At 38.9% G+C, this 20,634-nt stretch overlaps 1 protein-coding gene across 1 annotated transcript in view; it reads left to right on the top strand.

The window, feature by feature from the left end:
- LOC139128334 (titin homolog) overlaps positions 1-19,995 on the top strand; it is a 115,306-nt gene extending 95,311 nt beyond the window's left edge. The window contains exon 11 of the mRNA XM_070694133.1: positions 18,792-19,995. Coding sequence (XP_070550234.1) covers positions 18,792-19,600 — 809 coding nt within the window. The 3' untranslated portion in view covers positions 19,601-19,995. The remainder of the gene's footprint in view (positions 1-18,791) is intronic.
- Positions 19,996-20,634: the final 639 nt, after the last annotated feature.

The following is a 20,634-nucleotide window of genomic DNA, read 5'->3' as shown; positions in this document are numbered from 1 at the left end:
CACTCTCTGTGTGAAGAAAAGAACGACAAAATCTTGTCAGTTATCATTAAATGATTGAAATTAAAAAAGTTATCATTCAAATTTCTATTGTACATTACACATTTTGGTGGTTTTTAAGTTACTCATCAACTCATCAAACTTTCTCATCAAACTCATCAAAGCAAATCTTTGTCTGATATGAGAATCATTTCTGTGTTTTGTTCGGTCAACTCAGAGCTCTTTCATTTATCAGTCTATGGTTTGCTGTCACTACCATACTCAGACACCTTGCATTGTAGTTTATCAGTGTTTCCCCTGGGTTCCAAAATATTGCAGCAAATTTGGCTAAAAGCCCTAAAAAATTATTCGCCAAACCAGATATTCAATTAGCCAAGCGAATATCACTGATAGCAAATGACGTCATTTCTCTGTACTTAATATGCAAATATAAATATTTGTCTGCATGCATTTTCCGCAAGAATGATGGAAATAAGCCCTATTAGTGCTACTAAGGATACTAAAAGTCACACCAATTTATGGTTACGTTCAGATTACAAGGTGCCAACATCATCTATGTTAACATACAATATAAACTTTTTCCGAATTTCAGCGATACTTGTACAAAGTTAGGCGTATGCGATGCAGCTATATTTAGTAACAAACCTGTAATCGCTACCAGTGCTGTACAGTATATATTGCTTTAGACAATGGTACGAAACCTGCTTAAGCATAACAGTTTTTCAAACGAATCAGATATCGATTCTCATAGCAGTTCAAAAGTAAAATACTCTCAGACTTGAGAAATGTGTGCATTTTAGACTTTTGATACATTTGCTGTACGCTTGAATTTAGCATGGCGCTTTGGTAGCTCCATGAATTTAGAAAGCGATGCTCAGACAGCGCCAGGGTTTTACATCACTTTTAACTTTTGAGAGTCCCTGGGACTCCTGGTGTTAGAAAATGGGAGTCCTACATCAAATATGGGACCCCAATTTATTTCACAAAAATGTTTATAGTTTATCAATGCCATGGTCTTCACTGTGTTCAATTAGTATTAATTTGCATACACAGAGACAACAAGGTTCCATATTGTACATGGAGGGGTAACTATTGTGCAACACATGCACACAACTATAGGGCATATTCAACTGACTCTGTATAGTTTGAACCGCCTGTATAACTATAATGAAGAGTTGAAGACAAAAAACACATTTCACTAACCTTTTTATCGATTAATTTTGGTGTTGACCCAACTTACATTAGTTTAATTCACGTACGCGTGTGTAACTATCTGTGGCTTATCGAGTCACGGACTCGTACTACCATACATACTAGTCAATCCGTTCGCCAAGTTTGATCACATTTTTTGACAAGCACGCCCACAAATCCGCCACAAAATGGAAAGAAACCACTAAGTATCGAGAAAAAAGTTTCATGTTCGGTTTATTTCAGTTACAAAAATGCGTAACACGTAGGAAATGTCTCGCAATGTCAACAGTTCAGAACAACTACATTTCATTTACAAACCGGGTCGACTGTTATGGCCGTCTCGCTTCAGGACGGCCGGAGGTCAAATATCAATAGTTTAAAGGGGCTTTTTGGCAGTCAAACGCTTGAAAATTCACAAAATACACTTCAATTTAACCGAATCCTTACAAATTTCTCAATCTTGCATGTTTTGGACTTCGAAAACCTTAACCTCGGGTTCCATGTCGAGAGTTGGGCATCACACAGTGCCGCCATCTTCGCCGCCGATACGTTCGAAGTTCACTATCGCGATCGATTTGGTCACCAAATCGCGTCATTTTTCCATAAAATATTCTCAAAAAAACTGTAAAATCTATCATTTCTATCACCCAGAGGGCAGTAGCTTGGCATAATATAGTTGTCTTCCGTGTCTACGGCATGGTAAAGCTTTCAAACGTACGTACGTGTTTCGTTCAATGCACTATGGCCGTATCCGCGTACGGGTGAAACTGCAGACCTGATTAAATATTCATGAAAACCGCTGACCTCTTTTGAAGAAAGTTCGCATAAATTACTGGAATTTTCGATTGTTAGGCTGCATGATGTCATTATTTTAGTCCTTATATGGTACTAAACTGGGTTCAAAGGGTCAGGAATACCCTCCTTCTGGCTGAGTTCGGCAATGCATAGCTAAGTTAGGCATAAGCATAGAACGCAATCACTGTCGGTTTATATACCGACGTGGCGCTGAGAGCGAGAATGCCGTGTCGGTTTATAAACTGACGCGGCACTTTAAGGGTTAAAGTACGGGGTCGGTAAGGTTTACTGGGATGTGTTTTACGTGTTCAGCAGCTTCGCAAGGTGTACACCAGCAACAGATATTGCTGCGTCCCAAGGGACGCGTGGTTTAGTTTTTGAGGGGTCCTGCGTCCGGTTTTATGCGTAAAGGACGCAGAAATGCGCGTCATGTAAAACCCTGCAGCGCACAGCGTATCGATGACACTTGGGTCAGGGGTCATCACCGAAAACGTCAGTGCATATTCACTGCTAACTTTAATCATGCCATTGGATCGCGGAAATCATGGATCATAAATCCAAATGTTCATGTCTATTACGTAAACAGAACCCTAAAATATTGGGTGATTATGGCTTTGCTATAATCATTGTTAACGTCAGGAGGGACACGGGAAAAGGGTTGAGACCTTGACATGTATGGGTCACCATGCACCGCCTACATGTACTCCTACCACTTGCTGGATGCACTGAGATGTAACCTAATCTACCAACTGCCCTCATTTACCGTTATCTAAACAATTTGGTCACCCTTTCCATGTCATTATCCATGCGCATATCAGTGTGATCAAAGCTATAGATCGTCCATTTCAACTTCTGCCGCGCTAAAGTTCACACCGCAAAATTCACCATGCCAAAAACGAAGAAAAGCCGCCCATACATCGACGAGGTCGAAGAGACGCCCAGCCCACAGCGGCCTGCCACGGGCGACCGGTAGCACGTTGCCCAATGCATGGTACCCAGAGTCAGGTACCGCCATCCAGGCAACCTCGACACTCGTCGCCCCCGCCATGACAGTACATGCGTAACCCCGGATTTCCGCCAAACACTTGTCTCTGTGTCGTTCCCATGCATTAAAAACATATAATGTTTTTATATGGAGAAGTATCTTTTTGTTTCACTGACGATCAAGTTGAACACTCAAATATATCAACAAGACTTGCGCATAGTGCACGATATGAATGCGGAACTCGGCGGACGAGCGAGCGCCTTCTCTGAAAATCTGTTTACGATAACACGTCACAATACACTGAAAATTCTTGCGAATTCATCTTGAAGGAAGCCAATTCACACAAGTATCTAACATCAGTAAAGATATTTTCTTGTTGGCAGCAATACACCACCAAAATTTTCGCCGCTCTACGTTGTAAAAAAAGCTTTATGCTTTTGACCATGCCGTTACCTTACTTTCCAAATTCATGGTGGACTTTCCTACTCTGATCATAATCTTTCTGTCCCTTTCATAGCTTTACCTGTGCTTTACTTGCGCTAAGAACCTGAGTTAGGGGTGGTTTCTCCCCCATGTTGGAGGAGGTGCCTAAGTAAAAAAAGAAAGTTTGCCGTTATTGCTTATAGTTTCACCGTCACTAAAATCCTTCAGTGTTGACGACAACATGGTTGTCACTGCATGGAGTAATCTGTAGGCACACATTGCGGGTAGTCCAACCAGAAACTTAGCAATATTTTAGTCAAATAGTCATGGTAAACATATGGGTACTTTTTGTTTGTAAGCTATTTCCTTACAATTTTATTCATTACTGTATATGTTACAAATACGATCTCCATAAGGTCAGGGATGCTTGCCTGTATACCAACAGTTAGTGAATGGAGTCCTACAACCCAACCTAAAAACACAGTCACACCGCCTTTATACCAACAGTCAGTGAATTCAGTCCTAAAACCAAACCACAACACTCAGTCACACTGCCTGTATACCAACAGTCAGTGAATGCAGTCCTATAACCCAACGACAACACTAAGTAACACTGCCTGTATGCCAATAGTCAGTGAATGCAGTCCAACAACCAAACCACAACACTCAGTCACACTGCCTGTATACCAACAGTCAGTGAATGCAGTCCAACAACCAATCACAACACTCAGTAACACTGCCTGTATACCAACAGTCAGTGAATGCAGTCCAACAACCAAATCACAACACTCAGTAACACTGCCTGCCAACAGTCAGTGAATGCAGTCCAACAACCAAATCACAACACTCAGTAACACTGCCTGTATACCAACAGTCAGTGAATGCAGTCCAACAACCAAATCACAACACTCAGTAACACTGCCTGTATACCAACAGTCAGTGAATGCAGTCCAACAACCAAATCACAACACTCAGTAACACTGCCTGTATACCAACAGTCAGTGAATGCAGTCCAACAACCAAATCACAACACTCAGTAACACTGCCTGTATACCAACAGTCAGTGAATGCAGTCCAACAACCAATCACAACACTCAGTAACACTGCCTGTATACCAACAGTCAGTGAATGCAGTCCAACAACCAAATCACAACACTCAGTAACACTGCCTGTATACCAACAGTCAGTGAATGCAGTCCAACAACCAAATCACAACACTCAGTAACACTGCCTGTATACCAACAGTCACCCTTACGGAAAATTGAGATCTACATCTAGTCCACATTAGATCTACAGTAGACTTTATTTTAATTGGGCAGTAGATGAACTGCTTCATCTACTTTTGTGCATACTAATGAGGTCATAGTTCAGAGAGTAGATGAAATGTAGACAAACTGGATGAAAAATTAGACGAAATTTAGATCTCAGGTAGATGAAATGTAGACAAGATGTAGATCTATCGCTTTGTCTACTTTTGTGCATATTAATCATCAGGTCATAGTTTAGAGAGTAGATAAAATGTAGATGAAAGGCAGACAAGATGTAGATGGAATAAATTACGTATAAGATGTAGCTTAGACAAAGAACAAGAAATTAGTGAGCCATGGAGATCTTGCAAAAGTGTTGAAAATGAAAATGTAAGTATGTTAACATGTCAATCAATTTTTAGACTTTAAAAATGACCGATGGCCATGGTGTAGCACAGGCTAGGGCTGCAGTTCATGATGAGTATCACAATATTGCATATCACAACAACATCCTCTTGATGTAATTTGGTGGCAACTTCACTGAGCACTTTGCATGACATGCATATCTCACGCTGGAAAAATCAATCATTCAATGACCGATCACGAGTGGTATTCAGGTCGAAACAGAGAGTAGAACATTGTGCATGCTTAGGCCTACTCAAATTTTTCAAAATCTTTCTCAACTGTACATACATCATTACATGATTGACAGAACAAACTGCATACAAAGCATTTCAGTACATTCAACGACACTTTATTAAAAACTTTAGAACTGAAATATTCTACATGTTACACAATCAAAATTCATATGGTCGTGGTATTAAAACAGGCGATCAACAAACCTTGCCTACCTCACGGGCCTACCTTACAAGTTGCATTACAATTACCACAGTACCAGTACCAGTACAGCTGTATACTGGCAGTGTAGAGGCACTGCCATCGTCAAGTTATCGATGCCAACCTATGTCTCAACCCGATGTAATTCTCGATCGGAACACTTTCTATGCATATCAGAATTGGTGTCACATTGTTTCCAAGGTGTACAGATGACGAAAATGTGCTTGAAAAATAAGATTTGTTGAAGTACGAATGGTGAGCAGGCTGGCTTCTCTCCCCGATATGCAATTGATATGCTGAACCGTTGAAAACATGGCGCCTTCTGATTGCGCATGCGCATAAGGTCAACTCTCACAGTTGACCCGGAAATCGAAGCCAGTTACAAGGTCATTTGCTCTAAAAGAGCAAGAGGTGGAGGCTGAAAGGTGGTGGGGAGATCAGTCCATGCGCGAACTCTCCATGAAAATGCAAGAAAATACGTCGCTCAGGTGAAGAAATTACTTAAAGCAGTACTGGTAATTTTTAAAGCTGACTCGTGTTATGCATGTGTACTGAAATGCCACTGCCAAAATAACACTGTAATGGACGTATAGTCTTATCTGTTACGTGGCAATGATAACAATGTCAATACAATTATTTGTAAGTTGACTGAGAGATAGGGCCGTGGCTGCTGATTTTCACACGATTCAGAAGTGACTCAGTGATACTCAGAAAGTTTTATACGAGGATAGTTTTGATTTTATTTTTTACAATTAAAAGCAGCTGGGATATCAAAAAGGTTCGTTTGATTGTTTGTTGGATATGAGGCCGAGTAAATAAAGTTACCAGTTAACAAATAGCTCACTTGCATATTTATGAAAAGTTGTAATTAGTCACATAGCTCAAAAAAAAAATTACGAATTAGATCTGGGTCCGGCCCATGGTTAGATGCTACTGTATTCACCAATCTGAAGAAAGTATCAATGAAAACATTGATTTTTTTATTCTTTTTATTGTGATTCACTTTAAAGTCACTTTTTCAAAAATTAATTACTGGATAATCTTTACATTTTTAACTTTACCACAAAATTGTAGTTTGATCCCTGTGATATTTTGCATTTGTGTTCCTCGAGTTAAACAGGAGTGCCTAATAGGATGAAAAGAAAATTAATTCACTAATTTCTTCTCTCTATTGTTGTACAGTATATATTCAAATGTAAGGTAAAATGTCTTGTCTTTTACTGATGCCTTCTCGCATGGAGCCTGCAGTTTGCCAATCATAGAATTTGAAGGGATTGGATTGTTGGATACAGCAAGAAACAGTACATTAGATTAAATGTAGACAAGATGGTGATTTTTGAAGTAGAAGTAGATGAGTCTTTGTTTGCCTAAGTGAATTTTGTAGATGAAACTCCCTTAGATTGGATGGTAGATCAGTGTAGATCAAGCGTAGACGAAGTTAGTGCAAAATGTAGACATAGTCATGTCTGGTGTGGACAATATCTGTAGACAAAGCTTCATGTAGACAAACTGCTGTGGCTGTTCATCTACAAAACCCTGATGTAGATCTACATAAAGTCTACTGTAGACGGTCCGTAGATCTACTCTCATCTACTGTAGACATAGGTTTTCCGTAAGGGCAGTGAATGCAGTCCTACAACCAAACCACAACACTCAGTCACACTGCCTGTATACCAACAGTCAGTGAATGCAGTCCTACAAGTTACTACCGTATTCCTCCGATTATAAAACCCCGCCTGATTATAACGTCCCCCAGGATTATTTCATCGATTCGTAATTGGCTGTTAGTTTGTTTATAACGCCCCCAGGGGGGTACACCCAAATTCTGACCAGAACAATAGAGCCATTGTAATGTAAGGATATCCGAAACACCTACGTTGCTTATCAAAGTCACAAACAAGTGCCAAAGTGAAGTATCAAACCTCAAAAAAAGCACACTATATTTGATGTTGGAACATTTCAATCGGGAACAGTTCTATCGTTCCTGGCAATAAAATTCCACTTGGATTTCGCTATGTAAATGAACATTAAAAGAGTTGGATTTTTGAGCGTCTCGATCTAGTACAATGCCGTCTTTTCGTCACTGTCATTTTGCTACCGTCAAAATAAGCGGATTTTTGAACATCTTGATCAAGTACGAATCAAATATTTCGATGCCATTTGGCTACCATAACATGAACATTACGAGAGTTTTTGAAAGTGTCGATCAAGTACGATTTGCTCATTTCACGTGGTGAAAAAATCGTCTCTTTCCACGGGTATGGCAAATGCGCTCGACGGAACTGAAGACATCATGATTTCTGAGGAGATTCCGGTACTCGATGACAACTTATCAAATGAAGCCATAGGACTCGTGTTTGATGACAAGGGGGAAGATGACGATATAGACTTCGACGGGTTTGACTTCGATGAAGAGGGCAATTGTATCGACAAACGCGACATCCAAAGTTTCTTCCGGGCATGAACTGAACATTCTTGAATTTCTTTGGTTTATGTTTTATCAATTTTGCACATAGTTTTTCTCATGTAATGTATTTATTGTTTGAACGGCATTTCTTGCTTGTGTGTGTCCTTTTCCTGAACTAGTCCTGGCAATGAGCAGGCGATAGTGTAACAGATTTTCAAGATTATGCATGCTTTCGAAGTCTTGCAAGGGAAAAATACCAAACTTCATAAACAGCCCTATACACTTACAGTTGGAACAAAAACGTGCATGTTTGTACCATATTCCGAACAGTTGATCATAGATGACTGAATTCCACATCAAGAGACATTTCGTTCATCGATACAAATAATAAAAAAACTTCAAAGATTTATTGCCAAAAATTCAATTCATCAAATCGTAAGCAGATTGGCGTAGCAATCTTTCGTCTCGGCCAGCCGATGTTTCAACACTTTATCAGTTTGAGCCTAGCGCCTGCCTGTTCGTAAGATCACATTTCGTTTCGAGATACGGTAAGAGTTTTTGATACTACCATAGGAGCAAAATAATAAACTCATAACATGTAATTGATCATTTATTTTAAGGAGTATGCTAATTGAAAATCGTAAATAGAAAACATCGGACGGACACCACATGCATGTGCTGAACAGAACTTTACCCTGACCTCATGCACTGACACCTTTGACCTATTGCGTGAATTGACCAATCATAGCCAGCAGAACTTTAGGGACTTTCCCTTCACTCATTGTCTGACCTTTGCGGCATGCTATGGGGAGCTAGCTGCTGCTGGGCAGCGCAACAAGTATTGTGGTGATTATCTATACACGAAATACGAATATTTATTGCTATCGTATTGTTTGGCAAAAGACGGTATGGCAAATACGCTAAATTTCAAAACTTGTAGATCTCCATTAATTTATACTGTACAGTTTCGACTGTCAGTATCGACGCAACATGGCCATGAGTCGATATCACAAAGTATGAGTTGTCTGCAGCGCTCGCGTGAATCAAAAAACATTGGCATAAAATTCGCATAACATTGCATTAATTAGCATAAATTAACTACGACGTTCGATTTCGCGGTGTCGACATCCGTTTATACAGCCCCCACATCTTTTCCGTCACCTTTGGTTCGGAAAAGGGGGTTTTAGAATCGGAGGAATACGGTACAACACAACCACAACACTCAGTCACACTGCCTGTATACCAACAGTTAGTGAATGCAGTCATACAACCCAACCACAACACTCAATGACACATACTGCCTGTATACCAACAGTCAGTGAATGCAGTCCAACAATCAAATCACAACACTCAGTCACACTGCCTGTATACCAACAGTCAGTGAATGCAGTCATACAACCCATCACAACACTCAGTCACACTGCCTGTATACCAACAGTCAGTGAATGCAGTCATACAACCCATCACAACACTCAGTCACACTGCCTGTATACCATCAGTCGGTGAGTGCAGTCCTACAACCCAACCACAACACTCAGTCACACTGCCTGTATACCAACAGTCAGTGAATGCAGTCATACAACCCATCACAACACTCAGTCACACTGCCTGTATACCATCAGTCAGTGAATGCAGTCATACAACCCATCACAACACTCAGTCACACTGCCTGTATACCATCAGTCGGTGAATGCAGTCCTACAACCCAACCACAACACTCAGTCACACTGCCTGTATACCAACAGTCAGTGGATGCAGTCCTTCAACCCATCACAACACTCAGTCACACTGCCTGTATACCAGCAGTCAGTGAATGCAGTCCTACAACCCAACCACAACACTCAGTCACACTGCCTGTATACCAACAGTCGGTGAATGCAGTCCTACAACCCAACCACAACACTCAGTCACACTGCCTGTATACCAACAGTCAGTGAATGCAGTCCTACAACCCAACCACAACACTCAGTCACACTGCCTGTATACCAACAGTCAGTGAATGCAGTCCTACAACCCAACCACAACACTCAGTCACACTGCCTGTATACCAACAGTTAGTGAATGCAGTCATACAACCCAACCACAACACTCAATGACACTGCCTGTGTATAGGCTGTATACCAATCAGTGAATGCAGTCATACAACCAAACATACATGTAATACTCAGTCACACTGCCTGTACCGGGGGTATATGAACGGACACTATCAGTGAATGCATCCACAACACTCAGTTACAGTGTATATATTGATCCCCAGTCTGCGAAAAGTCTTACAGTGCACAACAACACTCAGCAAATTGTTCTCAAAATTTGATATGGGTAGTTTTCTTGCATTTGTATGAGCTGAGCTGAACATGCAAGAACATTCAGAAAATGATCAGAAAATTAGGCCTGACACTGACTTGGTTTCAGTCCCCCTAAATTAAGTTGTTATGACATTGTCACCAATACTCCACATTGAACATGCTAAAGAAAAAACTTCAATAATTGGTGTAATAGAGAATAAGGGCACATAATTCAATAATTGCAACACCTGGGGAAACTACATTGTATTTCGACACAGATCTATGCACCAGCCAGCCACTAATGTGACAGTCTGCTAAAGTTTACTCCAGGACCTTCAATTTATTCTGTTGTGATATTTATGGTATATGCCAACAGCTGAGACTTTGAGGAAGTCTAGGATAATGCATGTGACCCAACTGGGTGGATATCCCATAATGCAATAGCGTGGGCATGCTCAGAGCATATCCATATACCGGTACCCATCAACATGGGAACAGTGCTGTCTGATAAATTGCACAGATTGTAACTGAGGCCATATTGTGTCCTACCCTCGACTGTGAAAGAATAACACATACCTGATTTGGTTTGAAGTAAACTCAGTGTATTTGAGCTTGACGACCTTGGATTGCAGAGTAGGAGTGAGATAATGTCACTTCATGTAGCCTGAAAAGCAAAGGTTTTGATATTCTGTCATTTACTTAAAATATTAGTTTGTCAAGTGCATTCACCGCTGAAATGAAGTTACACTGAACTCGCTATTTAAAAGAGACAAGGTGCGACACAGTATTTTATTCAAAATATACTTGTTGCAGCTGGTGATATCCCCCTAAGTAATTAGAGGTAAATAATGCCATTCTAAAATGTTTGGAAAAATACAGTCTCATATTGATTATTATCCACCAAAAACACTAAACCTCTAGCCCATGTCATTACCGATATACTCAGTAGCAAGTCAAAGATCATTGAAGATCATCCCAAAAATTGACGAATAAATTTTGATCACATTGTTGTCAATGTGAAACGGTAATCACACCTATTATAGCCTTGGTGATTGCAGAAATGTGTGAAATCAGTAAACACAACTAAGTGCGTTCCCCCTCAACACCCTCCCCTTCCCCTTAGCTAAAGTTTGTCGACAATGACGCGTCATCAACAGAATAAAATGAACTAAATTCAAAATGATTATGTTATTTTACTCATGCACTGAACCAAATGTTCGAGTATGTCAAAATAATGCCGGTGTAGAGCCATTGCTCCACTGGCCTGGTACACACCAAACAACATAGCGCTTCATTTTTGATACACAAAAACATGTAGAGGAATGTTGCAATATAAAAACATGTAGTGTGATTTTTGCGCACTGTAATCAAAATACAGCCAAACCCCACTCCCCTCAAAAGAACAAAACAAACACAGAAACTGCATTTACCTTGCATGTGTTTTAATTATTTACAGCCCCTTAGTAAGTTCTAAGAGATGTAAGAGTATACAAAGGGTCATAAAATTTCTCTTTCAAAAATTGAGAAAACAATTATCTACCGGTAGTCTTACACTGACCAACACCTCAAGAAATGTAGTTGCTGAGATACATACAGTAAAGTAGATCAAAGGTCATTCAAGGTCACAAAAAATGCAGTAATATTTTCATCATATAAATTCAATTACTGCAAAGACTGGTTATTATATTGTGTTGAAGATTTTATTATAATTTCATTGTTATTTTAATTTTATGCAAAAGGCATTATGGCTGTATATTAAACCGTAATCAATTGAAATGTAAATATCAATTCTATATACTCTGTCTCTGACTAATTATGAGGAAAATGGGAGTTCTAATTGGCTGATTGGTTTCTGGGAAGGAGAAGTTTGAATTTTTTTATAAGTTGTCAGACTCATAATATGAAGGCATTGAAAGACTGAGGACAGAGAAGGATGGTATTTCTGAATACAGTAAGGATAAGAACAGTCTTTTCAGTGCAGATATGAGTGATGGACAGTATAATCTCTCCAGAATACAGTGATGGCGATGGTACAGACTAAAAGTTCAGTACTGATCAGGCATAATATTGGATATGGGCAGAAGGCCAGCATTTTGAGTAACATACCTGGTACATGTGATAGGGTGAAAGACAACATTACCGTGCAGAATATGGTGAAGGCCGATTAATTTCACTACAGAATAGGATTAAGGACAGATTTGTCAGAGAAAAGTATGAAATAGGAATGTTTGAAACTCAGAAATTCGCCAATATTTCAGTAATTGCAAGCCTTGGTAAAGCTATATGTGTGCAAACAATTACATGCAGCTAAATACAAGATAAAATGCAGACATTAAGAAGCATTGAATCTGCACATCCTTTCACTTGTTTCTTTATGATATCTGTGATTATTTCCAATAAAGACATGTATATAATATCATAGTCCAACAAAACAGTCACATCTCCATATAAAAAACTTTCATTGCATCCTCTGATCAATTAATCACTATTCACACACTGCTGTTCATACCTGAACATTGTCTAATTACCTATTCTGTTGAACTCATAATAGATGATCAAATCAGTCAAACAATAACTCCTGATATATTTGTGAAAACACACAACACTACTTTATGATAAAACTAACAGTGTTTACTGCAAATGAAAGGAAACCAGCGGAAAACTACATGTACATACAAAAAAACCTCAAAACTAATCTCTGAACGATGACTCAAGCCCAGGGGATCATGGGAGTATGATACAAGCCAATGGGATGGCAACAGAAAAGATGACAATTTATAAAGCATTGTGTACTGTGGGTATGACAAGGTCAGACCCAGCTGGTCATGGTGACATGACACGAGCCTGGTAGGAGTTACCGGTAGACAAGTAAACAATGAAACCAACAATGAAAGGTGACTTGAAAACCGAGGGGATCATTGTGATATGATATGAGCCTGGGGGAGCCAAACTGGTGGAACGTGGAACAGACAATGAAAAAGCACACTGGTATAAACAGATGACTCAAGCCCAGGGGACGATTGCGATGTGATACGAGCCTGGGGGTGTAGTCTGGTGGGAACAGAATAGATGAAGAAAACAGGCGACAAAGAATGTGCGGGGTATGATAGGGGACTCTGGCCTAAGGGATTGTGGTGATATAATACAAGCATGGAAGAATTCAGACAGGTGGAGAACAGCACAAAAGGTGAACATGCGTGATATGACAGCCTAGGAGAGACCATACAGGTGGTGACTGGAATGGACTGTGACAAACCCACAGGCGGAGGAAGGTGACTCAACCCCAGGGGATCATTGTGATATGATACAAACTGGGGTGGGGGTGAGGGGTTAAACAGGTTGATATATGGAACGGACAGTGCAAAATGTATGGGGTATAGACAGGTGACTGAATTGGCCCAGGGGATCACTATGATATGGTACGTGACTGCATGGGTGGAGTCAAACAGGTGGATAACTGATCAGACTATGGAGGGAATCATGGTGACATGGTGACACGTAGGGACATTAGACAGATGGAGAATTGGTACATACACTGAAACATCCTAGGGGTTTAGACAGGTGAGTTGAACCCAGGGTGACATGCATGGGATAGAGTAGAGCATGTGACCGGGCCCAGCGTGCCTGGGGGAGTCAGACAAATGGAGACAAAGTGGACGTTGATCGAACAGAGAGGATCATGGTAGTGTAATATGAGGAAGACAGGTAGAGACATAATCAACAGAGAAATGTGCACAGGTAAAGAGATGTGACCCGGAACCCAGGGGATCATGGTAGTGGAGCCTCGGGGAGTCAGATAGATGGAGAGTGCATGGTGTGTGGTGGGTGATTATAGGAGTCCCTGGGATCACTGTGATATGATATGAGTCTGGGGGAGCAGACAGGTGAAAGTATGGTGATAAAGGAAGCAAGCGAATAAACACTGTAAAGCAGTGAACTGAACAGGCATGTACAGAAATGCCAGTACATGCAAAGCAATGTCTCTTCAAAAGCATGTTGCCATCAATGGAAGTGCAAAGTCCATGGTAGCAGGAAATGTCAGTTCCTGGAAAGCAGAGTCAGGAGCAATGAACATGTTATCATCAGTGGAATGCACAATGTGAGGAAACTGATGTACAGATATAAAGGCAGTTATGAGAAATTACTAGAAAACTGCAATACTGCTAAGTGAATGACAAAAGTAAAAGTCTATAGTCCACTGCATGGAAAAGCCTGAAGGAAAAAAGTTCATCCAGTCACACTGATTTGCAACTGAAGTGATGTAAATCGTGTTTTCGGTGCTGCCATAACACTGTTTGTGGTAATATATTAAAAGTAGAGATGACTCTGCTGACTGAAATGTTATATGGATGGCGATTCACTTGCAGGTAGACATCGAGCAATGTAAACTCAACAATAAGATTCATGCACTGGCTTATTGCACGTACCGGTAGGCTTTGGTTGAGTATTCCTGGAGGGTCACAGACGCTAACAAATGTATCTTTGTGCTCCAAGAAATGAAGACAGAGTTAATAGTGCAGATACTGTATTGTAAGTGCAAAGCGATGACTTGTTGAAATGAGCCTGTTTTACATCCTGGTGTTTACTGTCATGTAATTGGGTTGCCTAGCAACAGGACAAAGTGTTCTCTGTCACAGAACAGCATGAAGGTCTCATACTCACAAGTTGTAGCAGAAAAGGAACTACAATGGTTGGGGATTGTTGGCATGAGTGGTGCTGCACAAGGTTAACTTCATGGGAATGGTGCATTAGTTCAGAAGCGGTGCATCTAAAAGCAAGAACAAAGAATCAAAAATGGTGTAAGAAATTGCTAGATATGTTCTCTTTATGATAGAGCACAATGCACGGGGCCGCATGCTGCGAAAAACACTTTTGCAGGATGGCCATATCAACACACTGAAGAGGGGCTGGATGATGTTAGTAAACCAGGAGAGAGCCAAAGTAACACAAGCAGCAAACAACTGAATAAACTGAGCAAATGCTAGCGAATTTGATCTCCCAATGCATTTCTTATTTCCAACACAAAATGTGAGTTGGGCCTTATACTGGTAGTAGCATGGGGAAAAAAGGAGACATTGAGTTTTCATTATCAATAGTGACCTAACAGACTTGAACATGCCACCAAGATGGCCAACAAAGAGCATCTAATGACGTGAAAGATAGGCCATGTTACATCATACAAGTCAATGCTGACTGGAGTATGGTAATAGTTATTATGTAGCATATCCTTTGGATGATATTTCCAAATTCCAATAAAGAACTGCATAAAAATATCAGTGTCTACAAACAGTCTCCTTAACACTTTAATTGCAACCCCTGATCTCTTGACCACTCACAGCCGTTAGTCCATAAACTGCCTAATTAGCTACTGTGTCAGGGATTACTGATACTCACTTCTGTCATGACAATACTGTCCTCCTCTCTATTCTGTGGTAAAAATATTGTCCTTCACTCTATTCCTTTGTGAAAATAATGTCCTTCAGCATATCTCCCTGGAAATACTGTCCATTACTCATTGCTACACCAACAACACTGCTTTCAAAACCACATTATATTAAGTGTCCCAGTGAAACCTATTCAACAATGCAAATATCATCCTTCACAGTGTTGTTTTGATAGTTACTGTCCTCTATCCTGACCTGCTTTGCTTCTTGCTATTCTGTTAAATTGTAAGTTCACCCTTGCCTCTTATGATAAAACTGTCCTAGGGAAAAAGAAACCACTGATTTTTGCCACAAGCCATCAATAAAACATTAAAGCTATAGAATGGTGATATCATTAAACTGCATGGTGTATGTGATAAGTTAAATTATACTACAATATGCCCTAGCCTACGCATTTTAATTGGTTTCCATGTGACTGACCATAAATACAGGTACACAGTAATGGCTTGTTTACATGCCCTTGAATATGAATATTAACAACTCACAGTATCATAACGCTTATCTTTACACTTAATATGTAATTGTGAATTGTACGAAGATCACAATCAATCACAAAATAAAAAAGAGCCATTTTGGGCCACGTTAAGACACTTTCCAAAAACATCTCCGGATTTGCAAAATTCTTTCAGCACATGACAGTGCATCACATATTGCACTGAGCTCACATATTCCATACAGTGCAGCACATCACTGTTCAGTGAATACAACATTTGTAAATTCTGGGGCCACGTTGTCATTGGAAATTTTTGAAAATTTGACAGTTTCTTGGGTTCACTCCCCCTCCACCGTTCAAAAACATTGATAGATGTATTAAATATAAAAACACCCAAACCTTTTTCGACAACTGAATAAAAACTTTTTACGACAACAATTTTGCTCAATTGTGGTATCTTACATCTAAATTCAAATGCAGCAATGGCCACATTCATCCCCTTTACAATACAACATTGACTGGACAAACACTACAACATTGTGAAGACCCCCCAAAATTTCTACAAATACTGTAGAAATTAAAAAAGACAGAGAATTCACTGGACAAATGTAAAGACACTGCCTTGGCTTCAGAGAAAAATTCCACAAAATTGTTGCATATTACAGTAAAAATTTGTTGAGATATAGTCTTTTTTCCCTAATTTATTAATTATTCAATTAGTAGTTACCACAAAGATTCAATGCACTGAACAAAGACAAAAACACTGTCTTTGCCTCTGTAACATGTCTGCAACTTGTAGCATAATACACCAAACCGTTATTGAGATACAGCATAATTACGCAAGTTCATTAATTTTGCAAATTAGTAATTATTTCAGAATTAAAATTCTCTGGACCAAATGCAGTGACACTGCCATGGTTTCAATTACAGTCCGAAAAATTTTGTACCTTCAACTCAACAATTATTGAGATACAGTCTGAATTTTTTAATTATGCAAATCAGTGATTACCACAGACATAAAAGACAACAGACAGCAGGCAATAAAACTGTGTTGGCTTCAGTAACTAAGACAATAACAAAACTGTAGCATATTGCAACAAACTAGTTTTGAGATACAGCCTAATTATCTAAAGTCGCACCATTACTGAGGTACAGCCTAATTACCAAACTTCATTAACTATGCAAATACCCTTTTACTAAGTAAATTAAATCTCCTTGATGAAGGAAATAATACTGTCAAAGCCTCATTAACAATGCCACAAATTTTACACCACACCATAATTGAGATACAGCCAATTTACCAAAGTTCATTAATTATGCAAATAAGTAATTATCACAGAGGTAAATTCACCAGACAAGTGGCAATAAAACTGCTAGGGCCTCACTAACAATTCCACAAAATTGTGGCATATTACACCCAACCACTTTTGAGATACAGCCTAATTATCAAAGTTCATTAATTATGCAAATAGGTAATTATCACGGAGGTAAAATTCACCAGACAAGTGGCAATAAAACTGCCAGGGCCTCACTAACAATTTCACAAAATTATGGCATATTACACCCGACCACTTTTGGGATACAGCCTGATTACCAAAGTTCATTAATTATGCAAATAAGTAAGTAAAATCCACCAGACAAGTGGCAATAACACTGCCAGGGCCTCACTAACAATTCAACAAAATTGTGGCATATTACACCCAACCACTATTGAGATACAGCCTTATTACCAAAGTTCATTAATTATGCAAATAAGTAATTATCACACAGGTAAAATCCACCAGACAAGTGGCAATAAAACTGCCAGGGCCTCACTAACCATTCCACAGAATTGTGGCATATTACACCTAACCACTTATACAGCCTAATTACCAAAGTTCATTATTATGCAAATAAGTAATCATCGCAGAGGTAAAATCAACCAGACAAGTGGCAATAAAACTGCCAGGGCCTCACTAACAATTCCACAAAATTGTGGCATATTACACCCAACCATAAGTAATTATCACGGAGGTAAAATTCACCAGACAAGTGGCAATAAAACTGCCAGGGCCTCACTAACAATTCCACAAAATTGTGGCATATTACACCCAACCACTTTTGAGATACAGCCTAATTACCAAAGTTCATTAATTATGCAAATAGGTAATTATCACGGAGGTAAAATTCACCAGACAAGAGGCAATAACACTGCCATGGCTCACAAACAATTCCACAAAATTTTGGCATATTACACCTAACCACTTTGAGATACAGCCTAATTACCAAAGTTCATTAATTATGCAAATAAGTTATTATAAAAGAGATAAAATCCACCAGACAAAAGGCAGTGACACTGCCATGGCTTCAGTAACAATTCTGCAAAATTGGAGCAAACTACAATGAACAATTATTGAGATATTGCCTAATTCCCTAAATTCATTAATTATGCAAATTAAATGATCATGGCAAAATTTAAATTATCACCGAAACCCTAAAGAATGGAAAATAATTTTCATTAGTGATCAGTGCAACAAAACAAAATTCACAAACAGATGAAAAATACATAAACCTGCCTGAAATTTATGTTTAGGGGTGAACATTAATTAATTATGCAAATTAGTAATGTTTGTAAAGTAATAATTATTTATTTGTAAAAAATTTTGTAAGAATTTGTCAGTTTCATTTCAAAAGAAATCGTTATAAGGCAGTTCATTGTTTTATCAGCTGTTGACCTTTGACCTACATTTGCAAATTGAATCTCATAGGGAAACCCGTACCAGACACTATCAGGTCATTGTCAAGGCGTGGTAAGAAACCAGGAGAAGTCTTGAACCCACGGGGATTGACAATAAACCAGAATGAACATATACTTGTCAGTGACTACCGATATGAAGACAGTGACGATGAAGACAGTGAGCAGCCAGGCAGTGTGAAGACAGTAACAGCAGACACTGCACAGATTCTAACATCTGTCACAGTTCATGGCTTACCTCACAGATTTAGTCCATGGGACACAAAAATGGCAGACAATGGTGACTATTACACAGCGGATAGAGGCAACAAATGCATTGTAGTGAGTGATGCAAAGAGTAAAGTGAAACAAATAATAGCAATGGGTAAACTGAAACGCCCCACTGGTGTATTTGTTGATAAAGACAGAAATGTTTTCATAGCAGACTACGATGCAGACTGTGTAATCAAATGTAATGGAGATGGGGACATTATTTCAAGTCAACAACTCAGTAAGCCCTGGTCTCTGACCATGAATAGCAAATATCAACTCATAGTGTCATGTCGTGGTGATGAAAATTGTATCTATGTTTTGGACAGTAATCTTGAAATATTGAATCAATTTGGAAGTGATCACTTAGTGCAACCATGGGGAGTTACAGTTGACAATGCAGACAATATTTATGTGGCAGATGATAGGAAGATAGTGAAATTTGATAGACAGGGTGAATACCAGGAAACTGTAACTGAAGATGTAAACCCTTATGACATTGCAGTGTTTACAGACGGTAGAATAGTTTGTTCAGATGTCATTGATTCCACTGTCAAGGTCATTTACAAGTAAGAAATCTGAGAAGACAGTCAATGCAAATATTGCAGCAAATACAACTTGTACAACTGAACAACCTACAAACACATCACCACCATAACTGACACAATTTCCACCGTTTTCATCAAAACGCACCATTTTTTGTCAGCCAAGTTGGGGTTAGAATTTCACGTTATGACGTAAGGAAATGACTCCAAGTGGAATTGAAGTCATTGCTTGAAATTTTGTATTATTTTCAGAGTCAACTTTTTGGAAATTGTGAAGAAATTTTAATTCTACTTGTTTTGACGCCATTGAACAATGTCAATAATTTCATTTTTCTCAGAAACTATTCATATTTTCCTAGTCATGTTGGGGTTAGAATTTCTCCTCTGGATGTAAGGAATCAAATAATGTTAAAATTAAATTCATAGCTTGAAGTTTTGTATAATTTTCAGAGTCAACCTTTTTGAAATGTAAAGAAATGGCCATCTTGTTTGTTTTGAAATGAAGCAATTGTTTGACATGGAGTTCACAAATAATTTCATTTTTCTCAGAAACTATTCATATTTTCCTGGTCATGTTGGGGTTAGAATTTCTCGTCTGGATGTAAGGAATTCAGAAATGTAAATATTTAATTCATACATTGAAATTTTGTATAATTTTTCAGTCAATATTTGTGAAATTGTTAAATGTATTGTGATTTAGCAATTGTTTGACCTGATCAATGTAAATAATGTCATTTTACTCAGAAAATATTCACATTTTTCTGGCCATGTTGGGGTTAGAATTTTACCTCTTGATGTAATTAAGTTCATAAAATAGAAATCAAAGTGATCAGTTGAAATTTTCATATTTTTTTACAGAATACATATTGTTAATTCTGTACAGCATTTCAATGACAGTTGTATTCACTGTAAACATTCATCGAAGCATCGCTGTGAAATCTTCTCATATTTGTTTCGATTTCAAGAAAGACACACATCAGATCTTACCTGAACAATGTCCATAGACTCTGAGACTATTCCTGGTCAGTATAATACCTTCCGATTTCTTGTTACAAAGCCAGA

Source organism: Ptychodera flava, chromosome 3 (genome assembly GCF_041260155.1).
Source record: "Ptychodera flava strain L36383 chromosome 3, AS_Pfla_20210202, whole genome shotgun sequence".
Taxonomy (NCBI): domain Eukaryota; kingdom Metazoa; phylum Hemichordata; class Enteropneusta; family Ptychoderidae; genus Ptychodera; species Ptychodera flava.
Note: the sequence above shows the minus strand (reverse complement) of the source record. Positions and strands in the feature narration are given on the sequence as shown.